This window comes from Cyprinodon tularosa, unplaced genomic scaffold, assembly GCF_016077235.1.
Source record: "Cyprinodon tularosa strain WSP-4 unplaced genomic scaffold, ASM1607723v1 ctg4, whole genome shotgun sequence".
Taxonomy (NCBI): domain Eukaryota; kingdom Metazoa; phylum Chordata; class Actinopteri; order Cyprinodontiformes; family Cyprinodontidae; genus Cyprinodon; species Cyprinodon tularosa.
In genome coordinates, this window is record NW_024039118.1 from 1,972,157 (window position 1) to 1,996,411 (window position 24,255).

Sequence of the window (24,255 nt, forward strand, 5' to 3'; positions counted from 1 at the left end):
AAACACTATTAGAACGCTCTCATATACACTATTAGAAAGCTCTCATATACACTATTAGAACGCTCTCATATACACTACTAGAACGCTCTCATATACACTATTAGAACCTCTCATAAACACTATTAGAACGCTCTCATATACACTATTAGAACGCTCTCATATACACTATTAGAACGCTCTCATAAACACTATTAGAATGCTCTCATATACACTATTAGAATGCTCTCATATACACTATTAGAAAGCTCTCATATACACTATTAGAATGCTCTCATATACACTATTAGAACGCTCTCATATACACTACTAGAATGCTCTCATAAACACTATTAGAACGCTCTCATATACACTATTAGAACGCTCTCATATACACTACTAGAACGCTCTCATAAACACTATTAGAACGCTCTCATAAACACTATTAGAACGCTCTCATATACACTATTAGAACGCTCTCATAAACACTATTAGAACGCTCTCATATACACTATTAGAAAGCTCTCATACACGCTACTAGAAAGCTCTCATACACACTACTGAAAAGCTATTAGCGGATTTCAGTTGAAACGGAAGGTGTTTCAGTGAAACAGGAAGGACCGTCATTACACCGGAAGTTGTTTTAAACGGAGGTCATTCTGGCTAGCTCCGTACATTTTGTGCTATCTCCGGCCGAAATTGTATCAAATAAAATTATTGATTCATGCTCAGCTATCCGCTAAACAACTCACAGAAGCATGGGCATTACTCGACTTTATTTTTTATGTTTTTGCTTCAACAGAGATCCTTTTCCGGTGTTGTGCGAAATTCTGTTCCCATGTGAAAATCTGTTCCACCTGTGTCGGGAGCGCGCCGCGCATTGCAGCCACATAAGCGGATCTGATTATTTCCCAGGCCTTTCGGATCATTTCAAGGTTAAATAAAAAGTCGTAAAATTATACAAGGTTGAGACATTTAGTTTAATCAGCCGCTGTTGTTTACAAAATTGTAAAATAAAAAAAATAAATGCGGTTTTCTTATGCTGTTTTGTGTTGTTATTTTAAACGCCAAGAGAATCAGTCTCTTTCCAAGTTTTTTCACTTTAGCCTGACAGAAATAAAAGTCAAGTCACCAAATACCAAATTTGTATTTATAATTTTTTATTACTGATATAAGATGATGGGAAGTGCCTGATAGCAGTTCCATAATATAGAAACAAATTAATTTAGCTGCAAATCTTAAACTGTGTTTATTCCTCTCTTCATCAACAACAAACCATCTGGATTCAGTGATATTTGAGCAATGTTTGCCTAAATTAAAGGAGGGGGACCATATATTTTAGCTTTCTAATAGTGTGTATGAAAGCTTTCCAGTAGTGTGTTTGAGAGCTTTCTATTAGCGTGTATGAGAGCGTTCTAATAGTGTATATGAGAGTGTTCTAATAGTGTATATGAGAGCGTTCTAATAGTGTTTATGAGAGCGTTCTAATAGTGTATATGAGAGCGTTCTAATAGTGTATATGAGAGTGTTCTAATAGTGTATATGAGAGCGTTCTAATAGTGTTTATGAGAGCGTTCTAATAGTGTATATGAGAGCGTTCTAATAGTGTATATGAGAGCGTTCTAATAGTGTATATGAGAGCGTTCTAATAGTGTTTATGAGAGCGTTCTATTAGTGTTTATGAGAGCGTTCTAATAGTGTATATGAGAGCGTTCTAATAGTGTATATGAGAGCGTTCTAATAGTGTTTATAAGAGCGTTCTAATAGTGTATATGAGAGCGTTCTAATAGTGTATATGAGAGCGTTCTAATAGTGTATATGAGAGCGTTCTAATAGTGTATATGAGAGCATTCTAATAGTGTATATGAGAGCGTTCTAATAGTGTTTATGAGAGCGTTCTAATAGTGTATATGAGAGCGTTCTAATAGTGTATATGAGAGCATTCTAATAGTGTTTATGAGAGCGTTCTAATAGTGTATATGAGAGCGTTCTAATAGTGTATATGAGAGCATTCTAATAGTGTATATGAGAGCGTTCTAATAGTGTTTATGAGAGCATTCTAGTAGTGTATATGAGAGCGTTCTAATAGTGTATATGAGAGCTTTCTAATAGTGTATATGAGAGCGTTCTAATAGTGTTTATGAGAGCGTTCTAATAGTGTATATGAGAGCGTTCTAATAGTGTATATGAGAGCGTTCTAATAGTGTTTATGAGAGCGTTCTAATAGTGTTTATGAGAGCGTTCTAATAGTGTATATGAGAGCGTTCTAATAGTGTATATGAGAGCGTTCTAGTAGTGTATATGAGAGCTTTTTAATAGTGTATATGAAAGCTTTCTAGTAGTGTGTATGAAAGGTAAAGCTTTTCACCAGTTTATATGAACAGTTCTCACTACTTTGTATGAGAGCTTTTGAGTAGATTATATAAGAGGTCAATGTTTTCACTAGTTTATGTGAGAGCTTTTTACTAGTGTTTGTGTGAGGTTTTCAGTATATTATATGGAAGAGTGTAATTTAATATGTGTATATGCAAGTTAATTCTGATTTATGTCCCTGGGGGCACCTCATAGAGACGTCCCCGCCCCCTCCGCAGACACTCTGCTGCACCTCTTCCAAACTGTAGGTGACCGCAGATAGTGCCGCAGACAGGAGGCCTCTGATCGGATAAATAGACATCCGCTCTACACTATGCGTTTCCTGTTTGGTACCTTACCAGCTTGTTTTGTTTGTATGACCGTGATTGCGGAAAACGACTCATGAATTTGGACCAGCTAGAAGAGCGAGGTGCACGAGAACGCTGGGACCCACCTGGATCCCCGCTCTTTTTCGCCCTCATGTCCCTCCATACTTGGACAGACTTGCCCTCATTTCCTCACCGCCTCGGCCATATCTAGACCCACAGCTAGTTTGTGATTTTCCCATTTTGCTTTGTGGCGTGTAATAAACATAGCGCGAACCATGCTCAATATTGAGCATAAATCAAAAATGTCTTCGTCATACCTGCGACAAGCTCACTGTGACACACTGCTGCAGGAGTATAACCAGCCCTTTAGGGTTTCTGATTTCCTGATCCTGACCTGTTCTGCCTCTCAACCAATGAGCCTGCCTGTTCTCGTCTGATCTGTTTGCCTGAACTTTTTTTGGACTCCTGGTGGATTCTGCCATGAACTTTAAGCTGCTTCTTGTCACCGACCTGGATTTCCCTCTCGAACCTCTTTGGAGTTCTGGTCTCCTAACTCTAAATCCTGAGCACGCCCTCAATACTGGCTTTGGCTTCATCCTCTGGATTATCCTGCTTCCCTTCATCTGCCTGGATTGGATCTCCTGCCAGTTCTCTGTCCTCCGGGGCTGCAGCATCTGGTACTCTCTGGGCGGTGCCCACCGTATCTTGTTGGCAGCCTACAGGCTGGATCCTACCTCATTCTTGGGGCTTGGACTGAACTGTTAAACCAAGTTACAAACTCATGTTCATAATCATCCTCTGTCAGTTTATCTCAGTCACTACCCTGTGTTTCCTTTCTGCAGAGGTTCCTACAATAGACGCCCTAGCCATCTGCAGTAGCCTAGCTACTACTGCAGATCAACTGTTTTATAATAAACGCTTTTTCAGTAATCTCACTGTCTGTCTTGCCTTGAACACTGGGTCTTCTGTTCTGAGCCTTGTCAGAATCTAACTATTAAACTAAATCCAATAATTTTTTTCTCTTTTCCACCAAAAAACTCTAGCAAAGAATGCATATGCATCATATTTAAATTACATAAAATATTTTTCTAGTATTTTCTTCCAGTTTACCCTTCCGATACTAGGCAAGTACACACACAGCCTAACATTCACACAATGTTTTTTTCACTGGGCAGCTTCTTTGTGTTTATTAAGTTGCTCCAGTAAAGTACAAAAAATACACACAGGCTGCTGTTTTAGCACAAATCTTGCTAGTTACAGTACAGCAATAGACTTTGAGGAACTATTAATTCAGTCTTTATTTGAAAATGATTCTCAAACCATTTTTCCCAATGGGCTACACAAATCTATTTTTAGAATAGAGAGATTTCAGTGTTATATAAAAGCTTCCTTTGTGTGTAGTAATGTAAAGAAACTAGTTTTATTACATACAGCAGCTTTATCAAGAGGTCTCCAAGATTTATGTTATGTATATCAATGGGAAAACATTGATTTAATACTTTGTTTGAGGTTATGCTTTTCCTCAGATCTTGTTTAAGATTGGAATGTGGTGCACGATAGATTGGGTAAAGCATGGCCGTGAACTTTGTAAACCTTGCAAGCAAACAGAAAAAAAATGATGGATTAAAATTTCCCTGCAGCGATACAAAAAGAAACCCTTTGAATTTTTAAGAAATATCAGGCGGAGCAAACACAGTGTTGCTTTGAAACTGGTAGCAAAATCTCACCGATCTCACTGTTGATTTTACATCTCATACAGTAGGCTTTAAGAAAGGGAAAAAAAATTTAAATATACACAAGCACTTTGAAAGGTTTACTGTGGGTTAAGATACGGCTGTATGAAGCATGAACTGTGTAAATAAAAGAAGAAAGACCTTGACAGGTTGAATGTTGTGCTATTTCGTCAAGCTGCTGTACTGTAGCTGAAAAACCACTGTACATGCACCAAATTCACACCACATGACTTGCAGGAGACAAGAGAAAGTGCTGGAGGCAGGTAAAAACAAACAGGTTCAGTTACTCTGGGACATTCAGGAGGGAGTCAGTGCAATTCACTACATGAGGCAGACTACTGACGCCAGCATTCATTTTTCCTTTTTCTTTTGATCATTTCCAATTCCTAAAGGTAAGGAATTAAAAATCTGTCAATGTCAGAAAATTATAATGAAACTCATTTAGACTGCAAATTTAGCAATTACTTAACCTTTTCTAGAACACCTGGAGAACAAATCTGTCCTTTCAAAGGATAGTCAAAGACTTTAGCTATCCAGTAAAATAACTGCAGCATTAATATACCATCTCAGGCTGGCAGAGACACACTGCAACACATCAGCAAGCATCTTGTTTGGTCTTCTTCCAAATGTAGCATTCATATTCTGCAGAAAATAGCATTAAATCTGCCTATATAACTTTTATATCATCATTCTCTGACACAAAACCCTTTACGAAAGAAGGTCGAATCTAATCTATTGATTTAAGCGTAATGAAAACAAGAATTTTCAGGATAGACTCACTTAAAGCTCTTTCAATCCATTACATCAGGTTTTATCAAACAGAATGAGCAAGAAAATCTAATATACTGATTTTTTTTTTTTACCTGAGCTTTCATAACTTTAACCTCTGTGGGCCACTAGAGGTATGTTTCAACAGTATAAATCTGTTCCAAGACTTTATACTGTATGAATAGCTCTGGGTAAAACTGCATGAAGACCCTTAGGTTAAGTATATATCCGTCTCTTCATAGAAATCAGAAGAGCCTAATTATGATACATAACTATTAGCTTTCAAAGAATTTGAGTTCATGTCCCATTTCATCTTATCATCCAAGCTCGTACTACTCATTCATACGGACTCCTCTCAGGCACAGCTCCACAAAAACATATTGTAAATAGTTCTGCACGCTTCCCTCTTTCTTTGTCTTTTTATGTTTCGATCATAATACCTTCGACAACTTATAATAACTGAGATGCCAACATTTGTTATCATTTCCGCAAACAGTGCGCTGCTGGGTAATGTCTTCACTGTCTTTCTGTGCATGTGGGTCGCATTGGGGCTTTGAAACGTTCAGACAGCTATCTGACGATGGCTGCATTTATGTAGCAGTCATAACGAAAAGAAAAAATTTCGAATTCATTAAAAAAGTTTTTCCCAGTTAGACACTGCAATGCCTGCAAAAGTGCAGTTTCACAGTGGATCAACTGTATTTTATTGATTTTTCTTTTAAAGGAGTGCATATGTTTTTCTGCAAATATCTAAAAAGTTTTGCATACATAAGTACTCAGCCTTTTGCTGTAACATAATTCACAAAGATTCCAGCTCCACGTCTTATGGGTTATGTCTACCAAAGCTTCACAGTTTCGCTCATCCTTCTTTTGAAAATATCAAAAGCCCGGTCAAAACAAATGATTATGCTTAGATCTAATCCACTGCGTTGTAACCTAAGCTGTTTATTGAGGGTCAATGTCCTTCAACCGTAGTCTGAAGAATTTTGTGGTGTTTTTTGCTATTATTCTGTATTTAGCTCCTTCTATCTCCCAATTAGCTCAAACAGGCTTCTCTCTGACAAAACTGCATCATTAAAAATCATAATCTTTTCATATTTCACAGTAGTTTGTATTTATCACCTGATGTTTAAAGGAATAAAATACATATTATCCTGGTAAAACTGCAGAAATTCTCAATGTAGGAGAAAGAATGTTTGCTAAGAGCAGATGAGGGAAATGGGAGAAGTGGAAAAAAAATAAGGGTTAGACATAAACAAGCCATCTGTAGGAAAATTCAGAATACATGACATCAATGTAGGATGTAAGCGTGGGCTCTGCTTACCTGAAACTATGTTAATAAAAGGTGTTGCAGATGTTTCTGTTTATTTATGACAAAGTGGAAGACACTATGAGGAGAAGCTATGGGTATATAGCACTGGAAAACAAATATACAACCATAGCTACAATGAAAGCATTTAGATTTTAAGTATTTTTTTAGTCAAAAAACACCCTAGTCAAATTCCAGCCCAAAATCCAAATTGAGAGGATTATTTTGGTATGAATTAATCATGTGTGTTTATAGTTGCTTTCCACGAAGTCTCACTGAACTGAAACTTGTAAAGATAAAAAAAACAAAAAAACATGATGAACTTTAAAGTCATTCATAACAAATGTAAGTGTGGTGAGGGGAGCGAGGTATTTACACTGTATCCCTTTCCGAAGATGCCTGGTGGAGCAAATTAATGGGAGGAGATGCAAAGGACCTATTTTGTGCAATGCAAATGATGCAAATTGGGCGATCAGAGAGAAGCGGAACGTCGATAGGTGTTGTGGAAATGCAGATAGAAAGAATCAGAACTGGACTGCAGTAGACATAGAAGAACTGTTGGAGGCAAACATCCAACTGTAGCTCCTGGAGCAGATCTGTTGGACCCAGAGATCCTGATGCCGAGAGTATTTTCTGGCTTTCCGTATCACACACAGCGCCAACATCAGTTGAACCGACAGAAGGAAATGGCAAGTGTTTAGGAGCTTCCTTATATTTGACACGGTGAAGCTAGCCTACCAAACTTTCAAGTAGATTGTTTAACAGAACAAGGCAGAATTTCAAGCATTCAGTGGCAGGTGAAGCACTCGGAACGTTTGCTGTGTTTATGTTCGATGTAAATGCACCTGATTAAGATCAGTAAATACTCAGTAGTACAACATATCTTTTATTATAACTTTCTTATTTCTGAAAAGAAATTGCATTATTTTAAAATTGAGCTTGAGAGATTTTCTTTCATCTCATTTGATCTTACTTGTAAGATGTGGTTAGAAGAAATTGGATTGTGGACAAGTGTCTTTTATTTAGGGGTGTGGGAAAAAATCGATTTGTTGATATATTGTGATTTTCAGCTGCCTGATATAATATAGATTTTTCAATTCCTTATAATCGATTTATAAAAACAAAAATTTTTACCAAAAGCAATGAGGGGAAATGGGCTACCTCTTCACCAACGCTGATAGCGCTGTATCTGTAGTTCAGGCAGTCAAAGTGGAAATTGACTCAAACCCCAAACAACATGGATACCAAAATAACTTAATGATCGATATCCTAATTGAACATTAAACATTTAATTTTAATAGCTTAGAAATATATTGCAATATATAGTGATATATATTGCAATATATTTCTATATGGAACGAGAGGAAGTATGTTGTATGATAGCTTACTAAGGACGACAGATGAGAGAAAGAAAAATAAATTCTAGGACCCGATTCTGAGCATACAATAAATTACTACAACAACAATCATCTTAGTGATGCTGCTTTATCAACACAGTCACCCAAAAGACAGGTCAGATTACCTCTCCCCATCAATCCAGATCCTAACAGGGGCATTCAGGGTGTTGGAACCTTTCATTACTTTTTGTCAAGGTAATTTCAGCCTTATAGTGTGCATTATGTCATTTCTCAGCAGGGTCCTGTCACTGCATGTCTGCCCCGAGACATAGACACAGAAGTGGAGCTGGTCTCACCACACCTGCATGCATGTGTGTTGGAAAAAAATCAAACCTGAGGGCAGCAGGCAAGTTCAGGCAAAAAATAGGCCCTTAAGAAATAAGGGTTTAAAAGAAGAGATTGGTTCAAACTGTCGTAAAATAGGCAAGCTTGTCAAAGCTGTACATACAGTACATTAAGCGGTTGTTCCCCAGAGCATCTAATTTCTTTTAAATGTGTTCAATTATATCATCTTCTAGTTTAAGTGTGTTCTGTGCATCATGTGAAGCTCTGATTTCAAAGCTTAGCAATAGGAAAAAGGGTTAAGGTAAAAGGATTGATTCAAATCTTACTGCATGATTGATTCTACGTGAATGCTGGATAAGATTTGCTGATCACTGATAAAACCTAGCTAGAATATTTAAACAGACCTGATATGAAACTATACTCATGAACCAGGCACTGCAGCAGATATAATTATATAATGTTTTCAAAACTTTTTAAAAGATCTAAAAGGGTTGCCAGCTCTATGGCAGGGTTTTTGGCTAACAAAAAGCTTTTTACACACTTATGTCAAAAGTAAAGTCAGTTTTTTGTTGTTGTTTTTTTTTTTTTCCCAAAATGACAAAAAGGGATTTGGATGCTGCTTTTCAGCCTCAGAGCCTTTGCGTAGGTTGGCTGACTGCATTTGCTTAATTTATGCAGAGAAGGCCTGGAAAGCTAAAGTAAACATTTGTTGGTTAATTCAAAGATAAAGCCAGTTAAATATTTATCTTATTTAATTTCCTACAAAGCAGATCAACTTTATCACAAAACTGAGAAGAAATAACTGAGGTTGGATTTTATTTAACTATTATTTTGTTCTTACTCACTGTAGATGAAAACTCTGATTTGTTATTTGAGCCGCACAGTTCATTGTGTAACACATTAATGAAGAACATTTAAAACATTTATAAATAATTGAGGAAAAGTTATCTATGGAACGTGACCAGATCTATGCATCCAATGTATAATCTATCCTTAAAATTCAAAATTATTATTTTTTATGTCTTTGTTGCTATTTTATTCAAACATGATAAAAAAAATTTAAATGTGACATGCCTGTTGATGAACATATGTAACATAAATTGTAAATTATTAATTCTGACTGACTAGTTTTTGATAAAACACCAACTCAATTCAATATGAAACCACTCCGTCTAATTTCCTCGTCATAGAACTGAGAAGTTCTCAGACAAAGCAGACAAAAGTATTTCACTTGGAGTCAATTACAGCTACATGATACATCCTCTCAAACCATAACAAACATTGTTTTCACTTTCTAAGAGGCTCAGGACTCCTGGAGAGATGACAAAGTACTTCAGCAGAATTGGTCCAGAACATAAAAGCATTCATTTTTAGTGACACTCATTGAGCAAACATGACATGCTCAGAAACAAGAGAAAAAAAGAAGAAAAATACTGACTGCCGTCCTCCTACTTTCTCATCCTGCACCCAAACTGTCATTTGTGTCACAGAGGAAAAAGAAGGTTGGAAAGAAAAATGCAAAACATTCTGAGGAGTATTTATCCTTCAATACCCACAACAAAAACGGCTATCTATTACAGCGTCAGACCAAGACTTCCAAACAGTTAGTTCTGTGCTTTTCTTTTTTTTTTTAAAGATGTGTTTTTGCCTTCTGAATCCTAAAACATGTACAGACACCCCACCCCATACTTCTGTTGTTATTATGATGCAGCATTCAATGGAGCTGTGCAAAAAAAAAACACAATTAAGCTCTAAGTTTCTTGTTACCTTGGCAGAAAATGAGAAGTACTACCCAGTTTGTTCCTTTTACACTGCAGCCACACAAAGATGGCTCATACACCTTGCAATTTATCACCCCAAAGGCTCAAAGCCAGCTTTTGTTCCCTTTTTTGTGCAGAGCTCTGGGAATGGCTCTCTGCAGGTAAAAATGAGTGAAGCAACAAAGATGTGAGCACCTTAGGTGGATTTAAGCAGAATCAGTGGTCTTTGTCTACCTTTTTTCCTTTTTAAGTATAAGTAAAGTAAATCTGTTCGGCATTTTTTTCTTTTCTTTTGGTGATAAACACTGTTGCAGGAAAAGTTCTTTTAGAAGTAGAGTTTAAACCTGGGAAGTAGCCATGGTATTACAGCAGGAACAGCACCAATCTAGAGCATATGTGGGAGAATCTGTTCACACAGCCAACATTAGTTGTGCATCTAGAAATCTGGCTTTAGTGAAAAAGTGTAAACAGGAAAGCCATGGTGAAAACATACATTTAAACAAAAGATGCTGAATATTTTAATGAGAATCTAGCAAACCATTCTGGCTGTTAAACATGGATAGTTTAGCATTATGCTAGCCTTTTCTAGGGAAAGATCAGCGGAACAAAAAGGAAGATGGGGCTAAACACTGAGAAAATACTTGACAAAACTGTTATCCATTCATCCATCCATCCATCCATCCATCCATCCATCCATTCATCCATCCATCCATCCATCCATCCATCCATCCATCCATCCATCCATCCATCCATCCTAAACTGCACCTGACCAGCCAATTTGGGCTTCTGTTTACAGCTTCACCAGGAGTGCAGAGCAAAGATTGGAAAACAGCTGGTAAAATCTCATCCAAGTGTGTGCGGTCCAAACTAAGGTCCCACCCTGACCTCAAGAAACCTTGGCTCTTTCCTTACAAAAAAATATTTTATCCACCAATTCCTGGCAGTGCTCATTTCTGAAGGACTACAGTATGTGATGGCCAGCTTGGCAGATGTGGTACAACTGTTTAATCTCCATTAAACCCCTGTGACTAATTCAAGCAGGAAATTAGCATCAAAAAGAACAATGATGACTATTCTCCATCCAGCCAACACAGTGACAAATCATGCCTAGTTATGCATGGTTCTACAGACAAGCCAATGAATTTCAACCATGGCGATTTTTTTTTTTTTTTTTTTGTTCCTTATTTGTGTTTCAACAATTAAAACATTTCTCCCCTCTATACCAAAGCAAGCCTTCACATAGAAGAGGAACACGCTGAAGAACACACAAAGAGAGATGTTAGATCCTACAGATTCCTTCTGTCTGTGGATTCAAGGTGGCATAGAAAAAACAACTTTGGTACCGACTTAAATCTCTGCGATTCCATGCTCAGAACCATCCTGGCAACTCTGTACTTTTCATTTCAAACAGTAGCTGATCGCAGCGTGCTTGGACCTCTGAAAGCAGTTGCTTTGGGGCATGCCTGTTGTTTGTCAGGATAAGTTTCGTGGAGAATGAGAGATCTTTGGACAGAGTATGCCAGGACACTTTCTGGGCAAAGCAACAAAGGCAGAAATGTTAGACCTACAGCAGCGAAAAACACATAGTCTGCCTGAGGAGCATGGCACATCTCTACAATCATTGTCTGAAAACTGTACAACATTCACAGACTAATCGTTGAAAGGGCACATAAAGCTGGAAGTGTTGGCCTTTGTACTTAACATGCTAAATACATAATAAGAAGGCTAATAAATAATAAAAAAAACTGTTAATCATGATAGAAAAATGCATTTTTGTCCTTTAAATGATAGGGCTGAAAAAATTATCAATTAATCAATTATTGAAATCCCGTCAACTAAATTTAGTAATCAATTAACCATTAGTTGAAGTGAGACTATAAAATATGTCTTTAGCTGACAGAGCAACCTACATTGAGCAGAAATTATACCAAAATTGTAAAATGAATATGTAAACAATTTGCATGTAAGATAAAAAAAAACACCTTTTTGTCTATCAATATGCTCTATCCAGAACTCCTCAAGTGGAAATGTTTTAGATTCACCTGGTTTGATTTCACAAAGTGTCTTCTTTAATGAACCTTTTGCTATCTGATTATTTAATTATTTAGCAGATTATGCAAATACAACGTACAACTCGTTTATATATTTTTCAACTTTGCAAGTACATGGAGGGATAATTAGAGGGGGCTGCTTTGTGAAGCAGTGAGTAGGACTGCTGCATTGCAAGAAGGTTCCGGGTTTGATTTCTAGCCCGGGGTCTTTTTGCATGGAATTTGCACGTTCCCCCTGTGCATGCGCTGGTTCTTTCCAGGTACTCTGGCTTCATCCCACAGTCCAAAAACATTACTGTTAGGTTAATTGGCTTTTCTAATTTCTCCTTAGGTGTGAGTGTGTGCATGAATTTCTTGTTTGTTCTGCTTGTCTCTATGTTGCCCTGCAATGGACTGGCGACCTGTCCAGGGTGTTCCCCGACTCTCGCCCACCGACAGCTGGAGATAAATTACAGAAGCTGGGATAATCCCTACTTTGAAAAACATTGTCTATAGTTTGGAAGCAAACGCTTAAAAAAAATCAGGTCAATAATATTCTGTTTGGACCAATATGACTTTTCTAACTAGAAGCAATATTAACAAATTAGACCACCAAAGGTCCGACTGGGCATCTAAAGAAAAAGCTAAAGATTAAGATAATTTGGCAATGAGGCCTGAATGACTTGGAGCTTTTCAGCACAGATAAATCATGCTCTGAGAAACAAGTTGATTGTTATACTGATTTGCCTGTTTGAATATGTGAATTGTTTTAGATACCAGTCAGTTCTGTGGTGGTTGAGGTCTTAACACCCAGCAGATACATAGGTGCAAAATAAAACTGGGTAAAATGAAAAATTAGATGTGCACAAGTTACTATGAAACTAGCAAAACAAGCACTGTTTTTGTTTACTCGGGACAAAATGAGATGAAATAAGAATCTTTGGAGTGCAGTACCCTGAGTCCAGATTTTAATCTTCCAGACAATCTCTGAGTTCATCTGTAGCTTGCTGTGGACAAGACATTTTTTGTGATCTGATTGCTTGAGAGAATTTGCAAAGTAGAGTTGGCAAACATGATCAAGTCAGGGTTTGGGTTGGGCTCTTTGGTTGAATAGGGCTGGATAATAAATTTAAATAAAGTTTTACATCCACATAGTATTCACTTATAGTATGTTGCCACTTATGCAATATCATTTTAGAGTAATCAGAGCAGGTATCAGGCTCTTCTTTGTTTCATTCTTACTAAGCCTGCAAGGGAGCTTGAAATATTTTGGTTTGAGAGCTCCGAGCTTGGAAGATTAAAAATGTGATGTTCCCATCAAATTTCAATCTAGGCTGCCCTGGTAGGGGTGAAAACAACAGCATGGGGACTCAAAGATAGGCAAACACAGAGGCCAAGTGTGAGAACAGTGCGACGCATGTAGAAGTATGCCGTCAACCCAGAGAGACTTGTCTGGGAGGGACAAAGCCAATTCGCTGCTGCTTTCAGAACACAAAGCCTGCTGCAGGGTGGGCTGGATGGCTTCTCTACCAATGAAACACCTTATCTTTTTTTGACATGCCCAGACACCCTGTAACATTGCCCTTGTGAGAAAGGCATGTCAGCACTTCGGTCATCTTTAAGGGTCTGCTGCTTTAAATCGATTTTGCACATCTAGTCTTTAACTGTTTTGCTGCATTTTGGTGTAGGAAATCCAAAAAAGGTCATCAAGGATCGAAACAGTATTGCTAATTTGCAGAGCAACTGGGATTGCTACATACCTCAAATTAAATCCATTTACTAACGATCTATGCATGCTTTAGAAATCAGTGAGATAGAAGAAAGGGAGCTCCTGCATTTTAAAACAGCTCTACTATAAATGCATTACTTAATCACTGCCTCACATTGTTTGTTTCCTGGGATGTTTAAGTGAACAGGAACCCAAAGCACCACAGAATGACAAACAGGTGACTTTTTTAGGTCAGGCAACAAATTAAATTCAGCAGTGTGACCGTAAAGTCTTTGTTTTTTCAAAAACAGCCACTAACTAGTGTGAGACAAGCATATACATATATTAAACCCTCCTAAGACATTTATTTGATAATTAAATCATGAACTAAATTCTACTAGAGCCTACAATCAAATACAGGCACGTGCAGAGGGGGGGGGGGGCTAAGGGGGCTTGAGCACCTGCCCCTTTTGCTCCATGATCCCAATGTGCCCTTTTTTTTTTTAAATTTTTTTTTTTTCTTTTTTTTTTTTTTTTTTATTTGACACATGTATGTAATGATTACAGAACAGTTTTTTTGTGAATTAAAAAACATAATTTTTGGGGAAAATACTGGAGTAGGCTTCCTACTTGTCAGACAATGGAAAACTTTGAACGTTGTATAATTTCTCTACTTTAGCAAAGAGTAGCGGTTTAAACGGAGGAAAGTATAGGACGTGGCACGCCTTTCTCTGAAGAACTACTGAGCAGGAGGAGACAGCCAGGTGAGGAAAAGCTGTTCTTGTAGCTTGCCACCATCAGTGTGTGAGTGTGTGTGTGAATGGGTGAATGAATGTAGTGTAAAGCGCTTTGGTCAAATCTCCTAACTTGAATAAAGGCGCTTTATAAGTACATGCCATTTACCATTTACCATTTGTTCTTATCTATCGATTCAGTATTTTTATCATACAGACATTAGGCTGTTGTTCTTGTGCTATGAGCTAGCTGCTAGCTAATGACTTTGCTAGCAAAGCAAGATAACTAAAAAGCTTCCCTGTGTCGTTAATGATAGTAGGACATTCTTCAGTATTACTTATGCAATAGGGGCACATCGCCCGTCAAAAACCTATCATCTCCATAATGGATATACCGTATGTCTGATTTTCTAATTTCCTTTGCTGCATGATGTACATTTCATTTATTCTAGCGTTAGGTAAATGTATCTTAAAGGAGAACTCATCCAGAACTACCATGATAGATATATGATAGATATAATGTATGAAGCTGGTGAAAACAAAACTGCAAGGAGGATCGGTTGTCAGACCTTCTTTTGTTGGCAATCAAGAAGGATGTGCCAATCATTCACAATGAGGTTATTAACATTTTTAAAGACATGGCTAACAGAAAACTGCTGCTGTGAACAAAAGAGAACAAAAATAGCAAAAATGCTTAAAAGTTGGACATTTGTTTTTAAACAGTTAAATCACCATGACGGAAAATAAGTTTTTGGATCATAATCTTGGATTTAGTTTGGGGGAAAAAGAAAGGCAAGAGACTGAAATAAATAAGACATTGACCTTCACTCAACACAGAAAAGATGAGACAATGAGGAAAAAAAGAAAAGAGAAACTGACAAAAAAAAACGAAGAGGAAAGATTGAAGAAAATGTATATAGGTACTTACAAAATACACTAAGACACAAACAGAGTAGGCTTTTCTCATGGTGACATGCATTAATAAAATGTTTGTTTTGTTCTTTTTTTTTCTGCAGTTCCAAGTTAAAGTTTGATGCAGCAGCTCTGCTTTTCTGAATGGACCGTCTCCATCTCCACTGTCAGTACAGCAAACCAGGCAGACATTCTTTTTATAGATTACAGTACACTAAAAGGTTGCATTGTGCCCTTGTATGCATTTTTAACAGTTTAATTATGTAAAGACAAAATATGTCTGGTGGTCCAGCTCTGATTTACATCTTTGGCTAAATTGCAAGTTTGAATATTGTAATACTTTCCTATAAGAAAATAGACCTGCAGAAAGAAATTACTAATAAAATATTTTACATATGCATAGTTCTATGTTCTATGTAGAGATTTCCCTTAGCTTTGATTGTATGTCTCACAATTTTGTAATTTATCATTGTTCATTAAACTCTGAAAGCTATGTGACTTTGTTAATATTCTGTCCTAAAATGCGATAAGATGTGCCCTTTTTTTTTTTTGAGCACCTGCCCCTTTAGTGGTCTCTGCACGGCCCTGATCAAATACACTTATAAAAAAAATGTTAAACCTTGATTCAAAGGTCCAAAGGTTCTCAGCATACTGGCTCAGAGAGGGCTCAAAGGAGGAACATGTGACAATAAGAATGGCATTAACTTAAGCTGGATTAACTTCAAAAGACAAGAGAACGCCTAATAAATCTGTTATTGTAAAGAAAATAAATGTATTTAGGAATATAAATTGCAATATATATATATATATATATATATATGTATAGGTATTTTCAACCTCTACAGTACTCTGTACCTCTAAGTGTATATATTAGTATATTTTTTGCATGCCTTATACCCTAGTGTTTTTAGAGATTTTTATAATTTTATTTACTATTTCATATATGTTTCATGTTGCACGACTGTACCACAAAAAATTCCTAGTTGTGAACCTCTTCACTAACAATGGCAATAAACCCGATTCTGACATCTGACTTCTGCCCCATTTCTTGTCTTTCATGATTCAGGGCAGTTTATAAGAGTCTAGGCTTTACAGTTCGGTGTCATCAAACCCCAATTGAGCAAGACAAACACTCAACCTTCTTATTAAGGTCCACATTTACTGTACTCAAGCAAGTCTTGTACTTAAAGATATGTTTTTATTTTTACATTGTTGCTTTTGGCTACCTTGCACACAACAAAATGTGTCCAGTTCTTGATCCAATGTTTTGCCCCAGTGTTTTTAACTAACTCAGTTGACAAATGTCTACCTTTTTTTGTTATGGACAGTAAAAAATATATTTTTTTTTTCCTAAAAACACTAACAAAAGGGACAAAAGGTCAAGAAATAGTTAAGAAGTTTACACTTTAACTTTTGAATAGAAAATCCTGTTCTTACACAAGAAATGTCACCATATATTATTCATGAATGAATACCAGTACTATATGCAATGTCTTGCAATAGCGGTATCCCTAGAATCCAAATTGATCACGTTACATCAACAAACTACCATATATTTTATTTGATGTTGTTGAAACAAACTTAAATAAATAATGGCCAGAAAATAGAAGGTTTTTAGATTTTTATTACAAATACAAACCTGAGAAGTTGGAAAGTCACAAAAAAGTCATACTTTTGTTCCAAAAACATGTCAGGATCTTTGAGAATGGGTGGAGAGCATCTTGCAAATTAATTGGATTTAAGTCTGGATTTTGACTGGGCCATTTGAATATATGAACATGCTGCAATCTAAAATTGTTCAATTCCAGCTTTGGCTGTATATTTCGGACTGCTGTAATGCTGAAAGGTGAACCTCTGCCCCAGTCAGAAAACCTGTACAGCTTCAGCTTCCAGTCAGATTTGACCAGCTCCCCTTTCACTAATGAAGAAAACCTGCTCAAAAGTATGACCCTGCCGCTGCCATGTTAAACTGTTGGGATGCTGTTATGGGAACATTTCCTGAAACGGTGCATTGAAGGCAATGGGGTCTCTAAAATACTACACTACTTTTTTTCCTGTCTTTAAATGCTAAATGAAGTGACTAATCCAGGTGTGTCTGCCCATTGTCGTCATGGTTACTGAGGTCAGGCACACCTGGATTAATCTGTTCAGCACGATAAAGAAAGGATCTGACCTAAGTTCAGGAAGTTGTGGAGTCGTGCATGGGACTCCATTGATTGTACTGGATTTTATTTTGGGATAATGGAGTAAACGGAAAAATGTTCAGATTTCTATTCCTAAAGAAAAAAAAAAAAGAAAAAGTAATGTTTGATCTTCCTTCCACTTCACAAATAGGCACCACTTTATATTAGTGTATTTAAAAAAAAACCGTCAAAAACTACATTTGTGGTTTTAATGGGTAAAAGTCACATAAGGGACACAAAAATATATCCTTCCTCCAATCAGTTTTCATTAAACTCTGCCTATCTAAAAAAGTATGAATAATTTCCACCCACCTTAAAAATACAAAACAATTCCACCTCTCAGTTCCTAGTATTCCTGATATAACAGTTTCTTTTAGACAGTCAAAAAGAAGAGCAGACTTGGGTCTGCTGACAGCTCTACAATCATCTAAGCTAAAGCATGATGTTTGATATGAGTGGAAAAATGCCTGTCAGCTATTTGCCGGGTGGCTAAATTCAATATCTGTTCTTTTAACTATAACAGGCCCTGTTCTTTTGATAAAAAAAAAAAATGTCTCTATTCTGATTATAACTAAGCTTTTCTGATTTTACCAAAAACATCTGACAAAAGAAAATATGCCAGAGTGATGACAATTGCCTGAAAGAAGTTGCAAAACAGACAGAGCATTGCAACAGCATCTGAACCGAAGTAAACACTATGAGAAAAAGTCTAAATGAGTGCTTAAATACCTAGGCATCATTAACTAGTGGCCTCTTTGCTCTTTGTCTCTCAGCCTATTGAACCCAATGTGGTGCTTCAGCTCTCTAAAGCCGTGGGGTTGAGCTTTTTCTCAGCTGAAAGGGGCGGGGAGATAAGCGACAAGGGCCAAGCGTGACGAATGCAGGAACCTGGTGCTGCTGTTGCATGCTGCTGAGAGAGGATCGGGGGGAGGATGATATGGCACGGCCCACTGCCGCCGCATACAGGGCGGCACAAAGAACCTCGCCACCGCCGCTGCCCCTACTTGTCTCTCACCCTCTTAAAACACCTCCCCCCGTTCATTCATTCATGGCAGCTCCATTCAGGAGGTCATTTAGAGGGCCAATAAGAAGGCTAACTCATTCTGTTACTTGAAAATTTGCAATGTCAAAAAAATGTCACAGGGGGAAGGAGAATGAGGTAAAGGAAATTCCAGTGCTAGATTGAAATGATTGATATCAAAGTATATCTGTTTGTAAGAATGGTATAGTTAAAGCCCAGACCTAAATCCAAATCGGTGCTAGAACAGTGATGCACAGACATCACAGACATCCTCCATCCAATAGGAATGAGCCTGAGATGTTTTAAAAGAAATAATGGGAAAGAAATGTGATCTCTGGATAGGAAAGTTTTGCTCTTCTAAAACTTTAAAATTTAGCCTAATGGAAAACACAAAAAATGTGGAATAAAAGGTGCAGCCATATGGCATTAAAATTGTGGCAAGAAGAAGCATGAAAGGGGAGTGAATACTTTCATCAGTCACAAGTATAAGTAGTCTTGCAAGATAGCGGGTGTCAAAGTTGCTTTTGCAGGGAGCCTCCATGGCAAGTGTATAAAGTGCTTCCTTTTTATTAAGGTTTAGCTGTTAGAATAGCCACTGAGCTGTGTCCTGAGGTAAATACAGCCTGTATGAGACAGAACCCCATCATCCTCAGTGAGAGGCAGCTGTAGACTGACAGCAAAATCCAGCCCTGTGAAGATAACAAAGCTGAAAGGCAGGTCATACTGTTTAAACAGCACCGAAGCTCTGATTTGTGCCACAGTAACAAATCCAGTAAAAAAAAACAAAAAAACTGGTTAATGAGAACTCTGTTTTATGAGCCCTGCTCTCCGTTTTACATGTGATGGTTATTTACACCCCAGTCACTGATTTAATGCAAGCCTCAAGGCTTCTTCAGACAACTTTTCACCAGTTGGTTTCTTATGATCAATAAAATTTGATGGTATTATAGAACCCCTGATTGCATTTAATAGCCTGTGAATCTGGCTGTATGATTAGATTCCCATCTGAATACATTAATTTAATTTAAAGAGAAATTCTCTTTACTACAGTATGTAAACTGGACCAGAGTTAGGATATATTTGTGAGCATTGAATGTGGGGATGGGTAATCCTGTCATATCATCTATTCACAATACACCTACTATTAAACACCAATGCAGTGCAGTTTAATAGTACTGTTAAACAGCCTGCCGAAAAACACTTTTAGGACCTAGAAAAAAGAGTTACCTGGTCCAACTAAACCGAAAAAGAACTTTTCAGACTACATAAGACAAGGACTCTGTCACTGAGGTGTGTTCAGCACTATCCGTACCCGAAGCACGATCTGTACCATCAATGTATTTGTGCATGTGCAAACAGATACTCATCCATGTAATCGTATATAATGTAGTAATGGTACTGAGAGTAAATATGTCTATCCTTAAATCTCCAAAGAATGCTAAACTACATCTTTAAAAACATATTTAACAACTTTTCTGGGAGAATTGGATGCGATTTAACTTCTTTCCATTGTCTGATGTTATCGTCGGACATGCTCAGAACAGAACAGCAATATGATAACACCATATGTATCTGCATTTTAGTTGTGTCTTTCGATAGATTATGCACTATATACCTTAAAAGTACAATAAAAGGCAAATTTATGTAAAAATCCACAGCAAAAAAGTTGGCTGGTGGAAGCAGTGTAGGAAAAATAAACAATTAACTTTTTACACAGTGTAGTTTAGTATGCTTAGCATATTTAGGGAGAGAAAACAGTTATTCCAGTCTTTTTTATAAAGTACATCCTGGATGTATTTCTTTAAGAAAGTCTGCCCCAAAGTGCTCTGGACCTCACTGTAAAGCAATGATCTATCTTGCAACGTGAACATGACGCACAGATAAGGTAGTAAAGGAGTGGCTATGGAAGCGACCTGTAAGTGTCCTTTGGAGGCCTACCAACAGTCTGGAATTCAATCACACTAAAATATCAAGAAAATACTAAAATGGCCATTGATTTAGACATAGACATGTAGGACGACTGAGGCCGAGATCATTCAAAGAGAAGAGTGGGGGAAATACCCCTTATACAGGTGGGCAAACACTTAGAGACATAGTCAGGAAGACTTTATCTGTACCAATCAACATAACATTACTTTATAGTTGGGGGAATAATTCTGATATTCTGCTTAATTTAAACTAAATTAAATTAGGTTTTCTATTTCTGTGACAACATCATAGCATCCCATACCAGCACAAAACAGGAGCAACTAAATTCATGTCATGTATTTCATTAGAGTCCTCATTATAGAGCTACATGTTGCACGCACTACCCATGAACACATGTCTATCTGTAAAACTGCAGAGGCAGCTCCTGGCAGTATGATGGATGAAGAGGAGAGCGTCTGAGCTCTGGAAGTCCATGCTGCTGCAGTCAGAGAGCAGCCCACAACCTCTTTCAGCCTCCTCCAGAATGTGAAGAAAGGAAATTCCACATGCAGCTGCAGTCCTCACACATTAACAGCCTCCAACACAGACCTTTTAACATCAAACCGCATCATTAAATGAGCTAAAACTCTCCCATGCGTTCCACTCATATGGCATGAGCAAACACTCTCCAATTTGTAGTGGAGCATCTCTTTCTGTCATTCAGGGGGAAGGCAACGGAGCAAAAATTGACCTAAAAAGTCGGCCCAAATTTGTGAGAGTGCCACTGCTGAGCATAGCATGGAACCTGAAAAGATGCACAGAATGCTGTGTAATTTAAGCCAGATGTTCTTTTTATGACTAATAAATGCAAGGTAGCTGGTAGGACACAGTTCCAAGGGTTTGAATGCTTCCTGGGAGTGAATGATCCATTAAATCCTCCCTGTAGAGTGGTTGATTTTGGAGAAGTCATTTCGCTCTATTAATGAAGACCTATCCGAGCAAGAGTAGGGAGCTCCTTGATTCAGCTGCACAGGAGTTTAGGTCATTCTATGAGAAGGGGAGCACCTCCGCCACGCATCTAAAAATACTGTCCTACATACAAATACGTCCAGCTCACCAAGGAGAGGGGTTTATTTTCGTGCATGTTGATGCAGTAGAAATTTCCTCCATTTATAATAATCAAATCCGTCTATTCTGCAACTGTGTGTAAAAATGCATTCGTGTGAGCGTCTGCAAAACATTCCTGCACATCCCTGAGGCATTCCATCGCACACATGTGAGTTTAATCTGCAGTCACTGTTAGCAGAACAGAATTTCCCTGACTGCTATCTGGAATATAAAAACAAGAGCTCATCTTTCTGAGCACAATCCATACTGGCTCCAAGTTATCACACTTTTAAGATCTAAGATTGTGAGGGAACTACTGGTCTATGCAGCTTCATTCTTCGCCTGTGGCTCGAGGAGAGCAGGTACTTGAACTATGCAGTTTGTTTTTTTTCTGGTGTATAAAAAGTTGCAGCTGCGTGATGCCTAAAGTGTTGTGGAACACATGTCTGCTCCCTACAGTATTCTTCTCTTTCTGCTTTTGTTGTCACACTTCAATATTTTAGACCATCAAACAAATGTTTATACCAGACAGATAAGCTGTGTGCATTCAAAAAGCAGTTTCGAAATGTTGACTTTGTTTATCAACAGGTAAAAACAATCCCAAGTGCATGTTCCTGGGTGAAAAAGTATTTACCTCTCTTGTCCAACGATAAATTAACTGTTATTTTGTTTTCTTATCAGGTGACTTAATATGTCAGAACCTGCATTACTAATGGTAGCGCCTGCAGAATGTTTTGTTAAAGATTTATATTACTATATATTTTTTTACTTTTTGAATTAAATACTGTATGTGATGCTGGGATTTTCTAAGGTAGAGTAAGTAAAAGGTCTAATATTAAAAAAAGACCACATTGTTAATAAAGCTGCAACTCACTGAACCATTTCATTTCCCTTTTTGTCTTTGTTGCAAAATTACAATATAACACTTTCCAACTAGACCAGGCCGGTATATTTATGCATTTGGTGATTGCTACTCATTTGATGGCACTAAAACTGTGAGCAAATCCATGATGCTTAGCAGCTTTTTTCACTGTCAATCAAACAAGTATAAAGTGAAGTGTTGGTCAACCTGCCATTGTTTTTACTACCTTTAGCTCTGCCTAACTGAGAAATATGGAGCCTATTAAATATTTACAAACAACTTCTGGTTCTGAGAAAGTGTGTTTTGTAAAAATATCAAATATGCTCATGAAAAGCACACAGGAAGCTAATCAACTCTTTACTTATAGTCAAACCTTTAAGTTAACCACGACTTACAAAAGTTGCCTTTATTTTGTTAGTTAACTGAAAAACCATAGAGCAATAGTAAATCCATAGGATGATATTGAGAGGATGACCAGCATCAAAACAAAAACTGGCAGGTTTTCCATTATTTATTTTCTTTGCATGTGAGCCACCCCATGTATTTATGCCGCCATGGGCAACCACCCTTATACCTTAAGACACATTGCTGATAATACTGCACCTCTGATCCAGTTAAACTAGTAAGCAAAGTAAAGCAATTAAATGACAAGGATTAAGAAATGAAGATGAGGAAAATTAGAATATGATGCAAGGTGAAAGTTAGGAGATCATTAGACTTGTTTAGTTTAATAATTTATTAATCTTAATAAATAAAGCAGTAACAATGAGGGATATTTTTTGCAGTACAAATGCTATTGAAGTCTACCATACGCTGCACTTAATCCACATTCCAGCAGTCTTTTTATAATTGTGTCATTTTCACGTTAGTGCCAAGCATTATTAGTGCGAGCATGCAGGTCTGAGTGAAGGCTGGGGGCTCTTACCGTCACCGATCTGCGCTTGGATATTCCACACACAAAGCAACAAGAAAACAACTCCAACGAGAAGCCTGAGCGCATTCACTGCGGCCATATCCAAGTTCGGCTTTTTTCGCTTTCTTTATTCCGCTGATTTGATTTTTTTCATTAACTCTTCTGCAGTCAGCCTGCTGCTGTTGTAAAGAGCGGAGACCTGTCTGCGCTGCACTCAACTCTGTTAGGATTTTTCTGTTGTTGTATTTCTCTCTCTCTCTCTCTCTCTCTCTCTCTCTCTCTCTCTCTCTCTCTCTCTCTCTCTCTCTCTCTCTCTCTCTCTCTTTCTCTCTCTCTCTTCTTGTTTCCCAGTTTGTGCCGCTCTGTGCGCTCCTGGGACGCGCCCAGAACCAAAGCAGAGCTGATGATATCTGGAAAGCAGGGAGTGTGAGTGCTATAAGAGGTGCAGCTCAGCTCCACATGGTGCTGAAGTCCCAGCTGCTGGGTGCAGCCGGCAGCAGAAGAAGGCGCTCCTGGAGAACACGGTGCGCTTTCACCGTCATCAGCTCCTTAGCCAATGGCTTTCACCCGCCTTCGAACCCGCATGTAGAGACAAACCTGTCATCTTTTATTTTACATCATTGCAGACTGATAATTCTTTAATATAAGGTTACATATGAAGAGTTTTAATACTCTCTTTGGGTGTCAATTGAGAAAATCCTTAATATTTTGTGGCTGTTATCATTTCCAGGACCGGAGCTAGATGGGGTGCCAGTGGCACCCCATCTAGCTCCGGCACCGTGCCAGGCCACCATGCCAGGCCACCCTTACCTATTCATTGGCAGAGGTGTCAAGTAACAAAGTACAAATACTTCGTTACTGTACTTAAGTAGTACTTTTTAGGTATCTATACTTTACTCCATTACTTATTTTTCCACCTACTTCTGACTTCTACTCATGACATTTTCACACAAGTATCTGTACTTTCT

The 24,255-nt window shown here is 37.8% G+C and overlaps 1 protein-coding gene across 1 annotated transcript in view; it reads right to left on the reverse strand.

The window, feature by feature from the left end:
* Positions 1 to 23,775, reverse strand: part of plxdc2 (plexin domain containing 2) — a 103,187-nt gene extending 79,412 nt beyond the window's left edge. Inside the window, exon 1 of the mRNA XM_038297928.1 lies at positions 23,300 to 23,775. Within this exon, the coding sequence (XP_038153856.1) occupies positions 23,300 to 23,387 (88 nt within the window). The 5' untranslated portion in view covers positions 23,388 to 23,775. The remainder of the gene's footprint in view (positions 1 to 23,299) is intronic.
* Between the last annotated feature and the right edge of the window lie 480 nt (positions 23,776 to 24,255).